The 14,220-nt window shown below is 40.9% G+C and overlaps 2 protein-coding genes across 6 annotated transcripts in view; both read right to left on the reverse strand.

Moving 5' to 3' along the window:
• LOC125234465 (CUGBP Elav-like family member 1-B) overlaps positions 1-8,375 on the reverse strand; it is an 80,235-nt gene extending 71,860 nt beyond the window's left edge. The window contains exon 1 of one of the 5 annotated variants that reach the window (XM_048143093.1): positions 8,124-8,375. In XM_048143093.1, coding sequence (XP_047999050.1) covers positions 8,124-8,247 — 124 coding nt within the window. In that variant the 5' untranslated portion in view covers positions 8,248-8,375. Of the gene's footprint in view, positions 1-8,044 lie in introns of all 5 variants that reach the window. The other 4 variants (XM_048141108.1, XM_048141784.1, XM_048142407.1 and 1 more) reach the window with 4 other exon arrangements.
• A 5,117-nt stretch (positions 8,376-13,492) lies between these two features.
• LOC125226614 (activity-regulated cytoskeleton associated protein 2-like) lies at positions 13,493-13,933 on the reverse strand. Its single transcript, XM_048130677.1, has one exon. The coding sequence runs from the start codon at positions 13,931-13,933 to the stop codon at positions 13,493-13,495; it is 441 nt and encodes a 146-aa protein (XP_047986634.1).
• Between the last annotated feature and the right edge of the window lie 287 nt (positions 13,934-14,220).

Here is a 14,220-nt window from a genome sequence, read left to right on the forward strand (position 1 = left end):
TTAAGTCGATATAGCGTTCGACATGTTTCGGTTCAATTTCGAGAACCTTTCTCAAGAGTAGCGACCCCGCCTTTCCCCGCGACGCATACTGCGGGCGCTTGCTCGGTGCGCGCGGCTGCTGAGGACGGGCGCAGGGGGGGTCGGCGGCGCGGGCGACGTCACCGTGGCGAGATCGGAGCTACCCACTATGTTACTTTTGTCAAAAGCAGGATTGCACACAACACTTATTACGTCACTTGTTAAGGGTGCCTTTACACTGGGGACCGACGTAGTGCCAGGGGCGGCTCACTCCGCGATTCCATAGCCGCGCTACAAGTACATGCGGGCGGCCGCGAGTTCGCGGCCTAATCAGGGGTGGCTCGAATTCTCACGGAACGCACGTTCGCACTTTCTATTGTTACTATACGTCGCGAGTTTTTTTTTAAAGGTTCATATGCAATATCCGCGTGTGGAATGGCTAATAATGCTTAAATAATATAGATTTCTAAGGCAGGTTCACACACTATTAATAAAGCCAGTTATACATTATTCAAAAAATTTACCATTACTCTGTTAAAAAATAATTAACCAATTAATCTACACAAAATTGACAAAGAAACAAACTGCAAATGTCCAACACCATACAACACAAATGCCTCACAGCCTTCGTCGTGCTTGTTCCATTATCAGATGTACTACTGGATCCCAAGCCGGTGGTAAAGTAAAGCCATCCTCTCTATTAAAGTTTGGATATTTCTTGATCTCAATGGCCTCTCGCAACATTCTGGGTATATATCGCTTCTCCTTAGCGAGAACCAGAGGCTTGTCAAACTTTATAGCATGATTGACTTTATCCATGACATGTTCAGAGACTGCAGACCTTTGCCGACGGTGCTTGACATCCGCTATGTGTTCCTTCACCCGTGTGGAAATGCTTCGTTTCGTCTGTCCCACATATGACAGCCCGCACTCACAGTCTAGCCTGTACACTCCCGCGCTTTGTAGAGGATTCCCTTCTTGGATGTTCTCATTTTGAGGAATCCTGATAATAGCTTAGGTCGCACTGTGTATAGAAAACCTACTCATACTGATAGGTACTTAAATGGCAAATCCCACCACCATCCCAGTCAACTAGCTACTGTAGGCAAATCTTTGTTTCAGAGAGCCCAAAGGATATGTGACGACCAACATTTGACCGCGGAGCTTCGACATGCCAGGCAGGCGCTGTTGGCGAACGAGCTCAAGATACCGCGTGTCAAGCAGAAGGCCCGTTTGAAGATCCCTACAGTCGAGCGCCGGCCTGCAATTCTCCCCTTTGTTAGAGGGGTCACAGATAGGATCAGCCACATCTTGAAACGGGCTTCTATTAAAACTTATTTCAAGCCTATGAAGAAGATGTCCCAATTCCTGAGGCCTGTGAAATGTCAAACTCCTCTACAAAGCGCGGGAGTGTACAGGCTAGACTGTGAGTGCGGGCTGTCATATGTGGGACAGACGAAACGAAGCATTTCCACACGGGTGAAGGAACACATAGCGGATGTCAAGCACCGTCGGCAAAGGTCTGCAGTCTCTGAACATGTCATGGATAAAGTCAATCATGCTATAAAGTTTGACAAGCCTCTGGTTCTCGCTAAGGAGAAGCGATATATACCCAGAATGTTGCGAGAGGCCATTGAGATCAAGAAATATCCAAACTTTAATAGAGAGGATGGCTTTACTTTACCACCGGCTTGGGATCCAGTAGTACATGTGATAATGGAACAAGCACGACGAAGGCTGTGAGGCATTTGTGTTGTATGGTGTTGGACATTTGCAGTTTGTTTCTTTGTCAATTTTGTGTAGATTAATTGGTTAATTATTTTTTAACAGAGTAATGGTAAATTTTTTGAATATTGTATAACTGGCTTTATTAATAGTGTGTGAACCTGCCTTAGAAATCTATATTATTTGTGGTCATGGTTCGTTAATATTTCTTGTAAGTGGGTAGCTTTTGAATTTTTCCTCAGTCACCCGTTGACCACGAACGCTGTAAAGAGTTCGAAACGTCGGGATGTATTTTAAATTCATTATACGCGATTTAATCCGTTTCCATAGTTTTATTTCATGAGTAACTATCGCGGTAACCGAAGACAATATTAATAATGCTTAGTTAAATAAACATCATGAATAAAATAGGACAATATTACACAGATCTACATTGACTATGTCATTTATGCCCCACGGAAACGTTCAATCAGGCTTGTGACGTTGGGACTTAAACAAAAATATATAAATACTGTATATATACCTAGAAAGTACCCAAGACTTGAATATAATAACATAACATTTTATTTGAGTATTATTATTTTTTAATCCATAGGCAACCCTAACGTCCGACGCTGCGCACGTGCGGCTCGTTTCTTTGTAATCATTTTGTAGGCATTTAAAAAGGCGGCATTTCGTGAACTTCAAAGCAGTGGGCCTTCTGTACTTGTACTATTATATATTCTGTGGTAGTGCCTAGATCTCGCCACGGTGACGTCGCCCGCGCCGCCGAACCCCCTGCGCCCGTCCTCAGCAGCCGCGCGCACCGAGCAAGCGCCCGCAGTATGCGTCGCGCTCGCGCTCGACATGTAAAGGCGGGGTCGCTACTCTTGAGAAAGGTTCTCGAAATTGAACCGAAACATGTCGAACGCTATATCGACTTAATACGTGAGTAACCCGCTTAAAATATTTTTAAATATGTATGAGTCTCACGGGAGTTTTATAGTTAAAATCCCCTTATTTTTCGTGAAAGTTTCCTGAATTTTTAAAGAAATTTAAGATTTTTTTGGAAAGTTTCTGCAATTTGCACATCACTACGTGTACTAGAATTGGTCCGTAACACTACACCGGCGACAACCCTGGCATTTGCACTTGGTGTCGCATGGTATCGACATTTTACTCTGCACTGAACCGTTTGTCGTACATGACTGGCTCGGGTCGAGGCTCCCAACCGCTCACCGATTTATAACTTGCGATCCATTTCTAAACCATCGATTGCAACTTAAAGAAGTTCCATTTGAAATGCAACCTTGAATGACCCGCGAAAGGTTTATTCTAGCATTTACGACGATTTGAATATTTGCCGTTTATATTACCTGCGCTAAATTCTCGTTCGTATTTGGCTATAAACAAGCAGAGGGTTGGAGAACGGTTTCGTTGCCGGAATTTAGTGGTTGCATGCGCTTAGTGAGGCGCGGGATGAAACAGCGAGCGCTACTTTCGTGGTCGGATAGTCTCGCGAAGGAAACAACAAAAGCTGCGCTTGAATTGTTTAACTTACAATACTTGCACTAAAAAGTTCTTTCTCCCACGACCTCAGTGCGATATCGCTACTACAACAACGTACAATACGTACATATATCAGTCCAATATTAAAAGATCATTCAGCATCCTCTAAAGACACACACACTGTTAAGAGTTGAAATATGACAACGAATAGCCCATTTTATTGAAGTCGCGACCTGTACAAGCTCATTGCTAATCGTTCACTTGGACCTGGTTCTCAGTAGGTAGGTAACCATTGTGACGTCGCTTGCGCAATCTACACTTGTTCAAACAGTGCGCGCGCAGCATTTGCTGATAACGATCCACTATGAATGGAGTTATAATCGATGATTTCTCATCCAACTTCTAAAATGCCTTCATTATGGCACAATTAAGGAGATTTAGTATGAATATCAATGAAATGAGACTCCAGGACGTCACGTCAAACATCGATGTTTGTACGTTGGATAGTTGCCATCAATTAGTTATATCGCATCACAAATACCTGAGCGTACTTTTGATGTCGAGGAAATATTTATGTAGATTTTGAGCACCTCAGTAGCTCAATCATCCGGTTTTTTCATTTACTAAGTACTAAAAATTACAAATTATGATGGGTTCATATTTTTGCATTGCGTTTGGTAAGCACTGGCCCCGTAGCCGAATGGCATTTCTCCGACGCCAAACGAAAGCGATACGCCGCTGGCTCTGTCGCGCCAATACGCAAGCGCGATAGAGATAGATATCTACTAGCGCTTCGTTTCGTGAGCGTTTCGTGAGCGATTGTGCCATTCGGCTAGCCACCCTGTTCACGTTAATGTTTGGATCGAGAGGCAGGTGCCGGCGCGTCTCCGGTAAATATTTATATTTTGAGATACCTGAGTCGTGACACCAGTTATATTACAGCGCTGTGAAAACGAATGAATGATGTACTTAACACGTCCAGGCAGGCAGCAAGTATGGTCGCGCGATAATAAATGATAAAACATCTGGCTGTCCCTATTGCACTTACAAATAGTGCGATAGGGACGGCCAGATCAGGCTGCGTAGCCGAATGGCACAAACGCTCACGAAACGCTCACGAAACGAAACGCTAGTAGATATCTATCTCTATCGCTCGTGCGTATTGGCGCGACAGAGCGAGACTACCTTTCGACGCGTTTCGTTTTCGTTTCGCGTCGGAGAAATGCCATTCGGCTACGGGCCTGATGTGACAAGACAAAAAATTTCAAAATAGAAGTCGTTTAATACAATCTTTTTTGTATAACTATTAAACAATGGACATGATAACTTTAAAAAGTCTCAATAAAATTAAGAATTATACGATAGCGCTTTAATGCAAATGAGGTAGAGTCACACCAAGCTAAGTTGACAGCGATTTTGACATGAGGTGTTAAGTAATCGTCATCATTTGACAGAAGTTGGACGTTTGTAATCCGTGCGCAATGGTGGTACTTGTATTAAAATCGTTTTCAACTTGGTATAAATTGGGCTGACTCTGTCTTTAATAATGTTAATTCACTGTTCTAGATTGTCGCTACGTGGAAGCGTAGTTATCTTAGCTTCCGGTTTTTGCCGGTCATATCTACCTGTTGTTACCTCATTAAAGTCTAGATTAATTACATTTCTTGAGGACATAATAAGATAATTAATTATTGCCGTGGGGATTCCTGGAACATCTTCATAAATTAATGTATATTGTATAGTTATTAGCTTCATATGTAGGTACCTATATAGTTCATACGAATTGTCAAGGAGACTGTTAAAGGCTTTTTTTTATCAGCAGTTCTCAAAAAGTTTGTACAAAAATTAAGGAGAAAGTTAAATTTGTTTTTATTATTCCTATTTTGTTACCAAGATTTTTTGCTGAATTGATATTTTAGTAAGTTTTATTTCGTCATTAATGTTTTCTAGTATATATTTTTTCTTAATTATAACAATCATCCTGTATATATCTCACGAAAGTCGCTTTATATTACTAAATGTTGATAACAAAATAGGATCAATTAAAATTTGCTGACGTGGCTATGTACAAACTTTTTGAGAACTGCTCTTATACAAAACTTTATAGAGATACTGTATATAACATACTCATAGAGAACTTTAAAAGCCGGGGAACGTCATTTTCCAACATCATTTTCATAATGATACCATCACACTTCATATACCATGATACCATGACATGTTCGCACTTCAGAGGATGTGTATATTGTGATTTATGTTTAAATAAGAAAAAAATAGGTACGTATTAATTTTGGTACAACTTATTAGCTAATTTAAATTGATAATCGCTAACAGAAAATCAATCATAATTAAGGCGATTAAAAAGCATTAAAAATACTATTGGGACATCCGATCATTAAAAATAACCAGCAAGATGCCCAAGGGATCTTCAAATGAAGGAAAAGAGGGACAGACGGGGAAAATTGGACCCCGAGTGACAAGGCTTCGTAATAACCTGATTTATCGTTGCCATGTTTCCTATACTGTATTGAAACAAGATAACGAGAATACAATCATCACTTGTTTTATCCAGAATCGCTGCTTAATTAAAATTAACTAAGCTGTAAAATCTAAGAGCTATAGCAGATCAATCTATTAATGCTGTATGTAGAATAACAATGCTAGAAATGTGTCTTAGTACCTATAGTTAGAACTGATTAGTGCGTCCATTTAAATTCTATTAAGCTCATAGTATTTGTAAAGGATGATGAGATTTATATTATAAAAACCGGCCAAGAGCGTGTCGGGCCACGCTCAGTGTAGGGTTCCGTAGTTTTTCGTATTTTTCTCAAAAACTACTTAACCTATCAAGTTCAAAACAATTTTCCTAGAAAGTCTTTAGAAAGTTCTACTTTGGTGATTTTTTTCATATTTTTTAAACATATGGTTCAAAAGTTAGAGGGGGGGGGACGCACTTTTTTTTCCTTTAAGAGCGATTATTTCAGAAACTATTAATATTATCAAAAAATGATCTTAGTAAACCCTTATTCATTTTTAAATACCTATCCAACAATATATCACACGCTGGGGTTGGAATGAAAAAAAATATCAGCCCCCACTTTGCATGTAGGGGGGGTACCCTAATAAAACATTTTTTCACATTTTTTATTTTTGCACTTTGTTGGCGTGATTGATATACATATTGGTACCAAATTTCAGCTTTCTAGTGCTTACGGTTACTGAGATTATCCGCGGACCGACGGACGGACGGACGGACGGACGGACGGACGGACGGACGGACGGACGGACGGACGGACGGACGGACGGACGGACGGACGGACGGACGGACGGACGGACGGACGGACGGACGGACAGACAGACATGGCGAAACTATAAGGGTTCCTAGTTGACTACGGAACCCTAAAAAGGTGACGTTTGACGATGCTAGTCACGGTTATAGTATGTCAAGCTATTTCCGTCAGTAAAAAGAAGCAGCAAATTTAAAAACTGAAGTCTTAATTTTGAAACGAAATCTTGAAACTTGAATGACATTGAAACGAAATCTTAATTTTCTATAGATCATAGAAAATTAGGACTTCGCGTGTTTTTCGTCTGACAAACTTCTTTGCCAGACTGTTAAGCCTAAACTGTGTATTTTTTAATTTCTGTATAATGCGATTAAGGTTTTTTAAGTAGGTATGCGAAAATGAATTTCTATTTAAAATCGACTTCCGCTCACGCCTCGACGCTTATTGAATTGCAACAAGAAGTGTTTAGATGCCTTTGGACACGCATCGGACCGCAATAAGAAAAGGCGCGAGTCTATTTCGGATCTTGCCATACCTGCCTTTGCGCAGACGGATTCTCGAGAGTGTTAATCTACATTAGAATGCATTGGGACATTAATCAGATGGTACCTAAATTAGACGGTTTCAGTGCTAGCATAAATGTGCAGGTGTTTTTAAAGATCTAAGTAGGTACTTACGAAGTAGTCAATAAAGTTATATCACAGACATTTAACGAATGATATTCATAGTATTAATAAAGGCATTTAAAACATTTAACAAGAATAAAACGCAAGACACTCTATGAACTTCCGTTAGAAATGACTCTACATGAATAAGTGATGTCAAGTTTGTGTACATAGGTCATGTAATGTAGCGAATACTTAAGAGATCCAAAAACGTGTTAGGTAATTCAACAGTAATTAATTCTATTCAGCAAGTTGGTGTTTCGATAACATTCTCGCAGAAATGATGTATCTACTCGCATTTGCATAAACAAACGACTACGTGTTAGGTATTTGACGGTATTTAAAGTATTCGCCTCATTTCGCGGTGTTGTTTAAATCGATGATTGTTTCGTCGCGCGCGATATCGGTCAATGTCAGAACGATTTCGATTTTAAAACAAAAAATGTTAGGCTAAACCGATTTCAAAAGCAAAGCGAAAGGCTTAGCCGACTTCAATATTGCACGATGTTCATAACGACTCCATTGGACGTGACAGAATAATTACAAGGATAATTAACGCTCATTATTAGTCACGTAACGCTACAGGGAAAATAATAATATATCTATGGTCTCTAGGGTAAGTTTAAAATAATGGCAAATTATTGCATACTCTGCTTTGATCTCAATAATTCAAGTACGTCTTTCATCGTATTATAATCAAAACAGATTTCATACACGTATAGTAGAGTCAATGAGAACACACTCGTATTGTAGTAAGGTGTAAAATGTATTCCAAACTGTCCAGAGAACATTTAATCATTATCTAACAAACAGAAGGTAACGTCTAGATGCAATCTAAATTAGGTATGGGTATCAGCATACCACTTGGAAAAGAACAATCGGATGATTCAGACATCAAAGGTTTGAAAACAATTTGAAGCACGTCGATGCGTGGTCGAACCTGGCACATGGTAGGGGGTCGGGTTCGAGGGGGGCAGCCAGTAGGCGGCACTGATAGGCGGGTAGCCGCCGTTGGACCGGCCCGCGCCCGCCTTGCCGCGCGCGCCGCCCGTGTCACCGCGCATCCTTCACTTCACTTCACATGCACCACACCACATGACGCTACACGTCTGCATTCAACCGCGGCCGACCAACTACTAGCGCGCCGGTACCGGTACACGAGGTGCGCGCGCGCTGACGGACGATCACTCATTCTTCCTTGTCACCAAAGCCCCCTTGCCGTACCCGTCCCCCCCTTTAATACCACTAACGAGCACTCCGTCTGACACGGTTTTCGCATCTCCAGGTGTGATCCCGACCTTATGCTAGATTTATGTTGGTGACGTCATTATTGCTTCCGTAGACTTGTGTGTTTACACATTGGGATTAACCCGTCGATTGAGAACTGGTTAAGTAGGTACGTACGCGCTAGACGAAACAGTTTAATCTAATTTTTCAGTCTACCTGATGTTGAAAAATAAACCTTGAACCGTTTTCACATTTGGATTAGTACACAAAACTGAGATGGGATGGGTATTAAATCTAACCATTAACTAATAAGTTATGAGGTCAGTAATTGCAACCTGTATGCAATTTTGTAACCAATATGTAGCGAGTAAATATTGCAGGAGCAGGTAGTAAATATATTTGGCCCACCATTTCATTCGATTCAGTAGAAATATATGACATCTCATACGGAATATAATGTAGGTAATATTACTTTGCTTTTCAGTTCAGTCTTCAAACTGCTTTGACGATGTGTCTTTAAATATTTACCTACTGTAGTGTTGTGTAAAATTGTTTACGTAAACACAAACCAATAATCAACTCTGGCTGTTATCTAGCGCGGTTGGCGGTCAATTGAAATGAGAACTAATCCGTTTGGTGAACCTATAATTAGAAAACGATTAGACTTATCTCACCAGCGCTGAACTAAAACTATCGACTGCAATGTTTCTATCCTTTAGGTAGATTAAAACTTATGTATAATAATAATAATAATAAATATTATAGGACATTTACTTAGATTGACTACTTCAAGAAGGCTGTATAGACAACGATCTTATATACAACATCCATGACTCAGAACTATACACACTAAATGCCCTTATATTTTTCTTATGACTATACCTAGATATTTTTCTGGCAGGAACGTCAAGTTGTTAGTGCTTGACAAAATAAAAACATCGACAGTCCTTTTATCGATAAATAGTCTTAGGTTATTAATTACCCCTAATAATAATCTCTAAAATCATGAATAATAACTAAAATATTGTTCGTTTTATTATTATTGTCCATTTATTTTGAAACATGTGACATTTGTATACTTAAAACATTAATTTTATGTACACATGAATTCAAGCCTATATTCCCTAAAATGGGTAGGCAGAGCACAAGAAACTACTCAAGATTCAGCGCCACGGCAATAATTTTATTAATTCATAATTATAATAATTAATGACATATTATAAATTATAATGTAACTTATCGATAAACTAAATGTCGGAAGGAAGTCACTAGTAGTGTCACTTCGTTCGTGCCAGAAAAATATCTAGGTATAATTACTTATATGACTGAGTGACTACATTAGGGCTAGCTCATGATTGTCGCAAGAGTATGTCGCCGCGAGATAGATCACACATATTTTTCTTATTGTATGAATGACATAGGACGGGTAGACGGGTAGTCTATCTCGCGGCGACATACTCTCGCGACAATCATGTGCTAATCGTGCTGTTTACGTAGAACAGGCAGGTAAAACTGGTGCGAAAATACAGAATAGGTACCAGTGGCGGCTGGTGAAAATTTCTGCTAGGCAACACTGAGCAAAAAGATACTTTATTAGTAATCAATTTTAGGCAAGCCGGTGGGAATCGGCTTGTATGGACCAGCCGCTGCTGATAGGTACCTACCTATATCCAATAAAGCATACAGATTGTGTCAGCTCAGAGCACTAAAATACCTGTTTCGTATAATGACGTAGGTGGTACGTACTGTGACGCAGCGTGCATCACAGAAATGTGAACGTATTCAATGTAAAAAATTTAAACGTTCAAATGCATGACGAGTTAGTATCATGACAGTATGAATGATATAACATGTAATAATCCCACATTTTATAACTGAGGAGTGTTATAAATTGAAATAGATACCATGAATGAAGGAAAATGTTACCTGGTTGGACCTGGTATTCGGTTTAATAATTTGATTAGTTCGTCGAACTATGACACAGTGTTGGTAAGCATTTTTTTTGTTGTGTACGTAATTTTAAGTCAATTGTATGTTTTTTTTCTCTTTTTGTTGTTCTGTGTTGCATTTGTCATTGTTTGTTATTGCAGCATTTAAATAAAGCTTTTATCTATCTATCTATCTATCTATCTATCTATGAAGTGTGTTCTTAATTAAAAAACATAAAACCTAAATACTAATTTCGTAGTAGGGTAAGGTGGTTGACAGTGGGTCGCTGGTGCACAATAGGTCACGCACACTTCGACGAATCTAAATACACTATTATTAGTTTATTACGCGCCTTGGATACCTCTGGCCAACACGTACCTACTAGCTCAGTGCCCACGGGACCGCGCGAACAGAACGTCGTGTGCAGGTGTGAACGTGATATCACTCCGCGGGTAGCATATTTACGTAAGTTGGATATTATCGTATAATTTCGAATTATGTGCCATTGAATGTCTTGTTATCGTTTTTATTACTAACTTGATTAAAAAGCTATTGTGTGTTTTAACATTTTCCGCTATAAATATTTTTTTTGTATTTGTTTTTAATTATTTAATTTTTTTCGCGTGTGGGTTGACACTGGGTCATCTGGGTCAAGTACACAGTGGGTCAGATTTAGTACACATTGCTATGTTACAGACTGCTGCGAAAAAGGGTCACCTGTAGAAAAGAAGGTGGAATACCAAAGGAACGAGTGGAAAAAGCATAGGCTGCCATTAAACAATATCGGAAGACTATTTTTATGTGGCTCTTACTTATGTTGTATGGTCGAAAATGTTCATTTCAGAAATATTGATCCCATAAAAGCATTTTGAGTAGTTAATTATTTATATACGCATAATAATTATTGTTTTAATTTTCTTACATTATAAAGTTTAAGTTAGATAACAAGAAATATTTATTTTTGTTTTATTGTATGGCTATTTACTAAGCTTCTAAGGCAGTAAAGTTGAAATTCTTAGAAATTGGATCTTTTAGTTAGATGATCAGTACACCTATGTTACTAGGTTTTGATATTTAGTATTGACTATTTTAATACAAAATAATACATGTTCTGTTTCATTCTTTTTCCCCTTATCTTTCTGATATGATTCTCTTTGGTCCACTGTAAACCACTGGTATATCCATTGTTCACACCCCCTGTTGCACAGTGGATCAAATTCCATTTTTTTTAAAAAGCGTTAGTGACCATACATGTCTCATAATATAGCTTTTAAACCACAACACAATAAATCTTAAATAAATGATGTATATAAGAGTCGAAACAAAATGTAAATATGTCAAACCATTCCTGAGATATGGCCTCTGAAAAATGGAGTGATCCACTGTCAACCATCTTACCCTAAGTGAGGCAAATGGTCTTAAACGAAAACGTTCCTAAATTTAAACGTAACAGGTTCATTTAAATTTAAGGAAATCATTATTTACGTAGATATGATAAAAATATGTCAGCTAACGGGTAATTGTGACAGGTGGTAAAAGGGGTGATGTTGTTCCCTTTACCGAGCGCAGACTAATTGGGTTGAGGGTCCCAATAAGTCGACACTCTTATAAGATGGTGAGGGTTCAGGCCTGGCTTAACAGAACAACAACAACGATTCCAATTGGATTTATTTAGACAACACAAGAGTTACACGCAGGTTTACACAAATAGTCTTACACAATGTAGTCTAGTAACACTAAGTAACACGAATGCCGTGAGTGGTATATCTAGCACTGTACACTGTTGCTTTCACTGAACTTCACTTTGACTATGGACGCGACGGTAGCGGGTGTACCGAAAAGAGGTGACGTAACGAGACGTACTCCGAACCGGGCTCACGCCTTGCTAGTAGAAGACTCTCCGTGTGTGATCGGAATTGCGACCTTACGCCAAACGCAGGGGTTTACGCAATGTGTGATCGGAACGGGCTTTCTCCGTACTTAGCAAGGAGCTATCTTAGGCCTAGAGTAAGGTCCTAGTTAGGAGCAGACTGGGATGTCAACTGATTTGGGATGTGTCCCGGCGGGCTTTTATACCACCCGACGGCGTGGGTGAAAGCGACGCTTCCTTCCTGAGTAACGGGACGCTGGACCCGCGCATCTGCAGTGGCCGGCCATCGCAATGTAGAAACAATGGTGCGGTACCGTTGGAATCGGAAGGGCCGGCGGAGCCTTCTACCTGCGTTACGCGTGGGAAACTTGGTCGTGCTACAGTCTCCCCCTCTGGATCCAACGACGTCCCGACGAGGAGCCAGCACGAGGTAGCACTTCTTCTTTTCCATCGATTTGCTTTTACATGCCCCTTGGGCTTCTTAGTCTTCTTCTTGAAGTTTTTGAGTGGCTGGAGTGGTGGTTCCGTAGGGGCCACCACCTCTTCATGATATAGCGCAAACGCTGCATCTTGGGGAGGTTTAATCTTCTCCGGACAGTCACTATTCCGAGTGACCATGCATGATGCGAGCTGACGTTGTGACTTTACGTCAGAGCTATCTTGTTTTGGTGCAAGTTTAGCACGCTCAGCATGAGCTGGAATGACCACTGCTGGATCACGTGGCTGCAACTTCAAAGCTTCCTGACTATTCTTGTCTAATGCTTCTTTTCTTATTTCCTCCCTTTCTTCCGTAGAGGGAACTTGCGTACAGCCTACTTGAAGTTTTGCTGTAGGGCTTGGCCCTATTTCACCAGGTACGCTTGGGGCCCAAGAATATAGGCCAACGCTCTGGTCTCCTGGATTTGCATTTCTGCAGCAATTAGGACACTTGCTGCGAACGACGCCGGGTCTGCCGCATCCGTAGCAACTGATGCTAACCGGTGCTGATGGAGCAACCTTGCTCACATCTCCCCCTGCAGTTGAGCTCATCTCTTGTTGTTGCCGCTTCTTTGTGCGACAATCTGCTTCGGCGTGCCCGTTCTTATCGCAGTACTCGCAGCGTTGTCGGCCTGAAGTGTTCCGTTTATTGTTTGAAGGTACTGAGGCAACATTTTCTTCCCAGCTCGTCTTCTTTTCCAATAGGATTTCTTCAGCGCTCCGTGCGAGTTTCAGAAGTTCATCCACTGTCTTGAACGCGCTTCTCGGCACCATTTCCCGTATGTTTAAGTGGAGCTGACCATAAATCATATGTAACTGATGGTCTCCGACGGGATTGGTGCGGGTAGTTGGGCTATGAGCGCCCTCTTCTTTGCGACGAATTTCTCCGTAGGGGTCGTCGCATCCTGCTTCAGTTCTATTATCTTCTGATACAGGATGTCCGCTGGTATCTTCGGTGCGAACGCGTGCCGAAGCCGATCTTCAAAATCCGTCCAGGATTTGACGTCTGACTTAGCGCCTTCCCACCAGACAGCGGCGTCTCCTTTTAATAGGAGGGTAAGCCCTTCGAGAGCGTTCTCGTCGTCAATGTTCTCGATTTTCTTGTACACCTTGATGGCTGAGAGAAACGTCTCTACAGTCTCGTTATCGCCGGTCCCGTCGTATACTGCGTTGCATCGTGCGAATGACCCTTGTCTGTTTGCCGGTGCTAGAGCTGCGATGATGCGCTGGAGCTGTTCTTCGGTCATTGTGAGGGCCATCTTCGCTCTGTGTTGTGCTCGTGTTCTGGGTTCTGAAGCCAGGGCCACTTAGTTGGGCGCCAGTTGTAACAGGCGGTAAACTGGGTGATGTTGTTCCCTTTACCGAGCGCAGACTAATTGGGTTGAGGGTCCCAATAAGTCGACACTCTTATAAGATGGTGAGGGTTCAGGCCTGGCTTAACAGAACAACAACAACGATTCCAATTGGATTTATTTAGACAACACAAGAGTTACACGCAGGTTTACACAAATAGTCTTACACAATGTAGTCTAGT

This window comes from Leguminivora glycinivorella, chromosome 1 (genome assembly GCF_023078275.1).
Source record: "Leguminivora glycinivorella isolate SPB_JAAS2020 chromosome 1, LegGlyc_1.1, whole genome shotgun sequence".
Lineage (NCBI taxonomy): Eukaryota > Metazoa > Arthropoda > Insecta > Lepidoptera > Tortricidae > Leguminivora > Leguminivora glycinivorella.

Excerpts from the sequence above, each read along its gene's own strand:
- LOC125226614 (XM_048130677.1), bottom strand. The coding sequence starts at position 13,933 with ATGACCGAAGAACAGCTCCAGCGCATCATCGCAGCTCTAGCACCGGCA.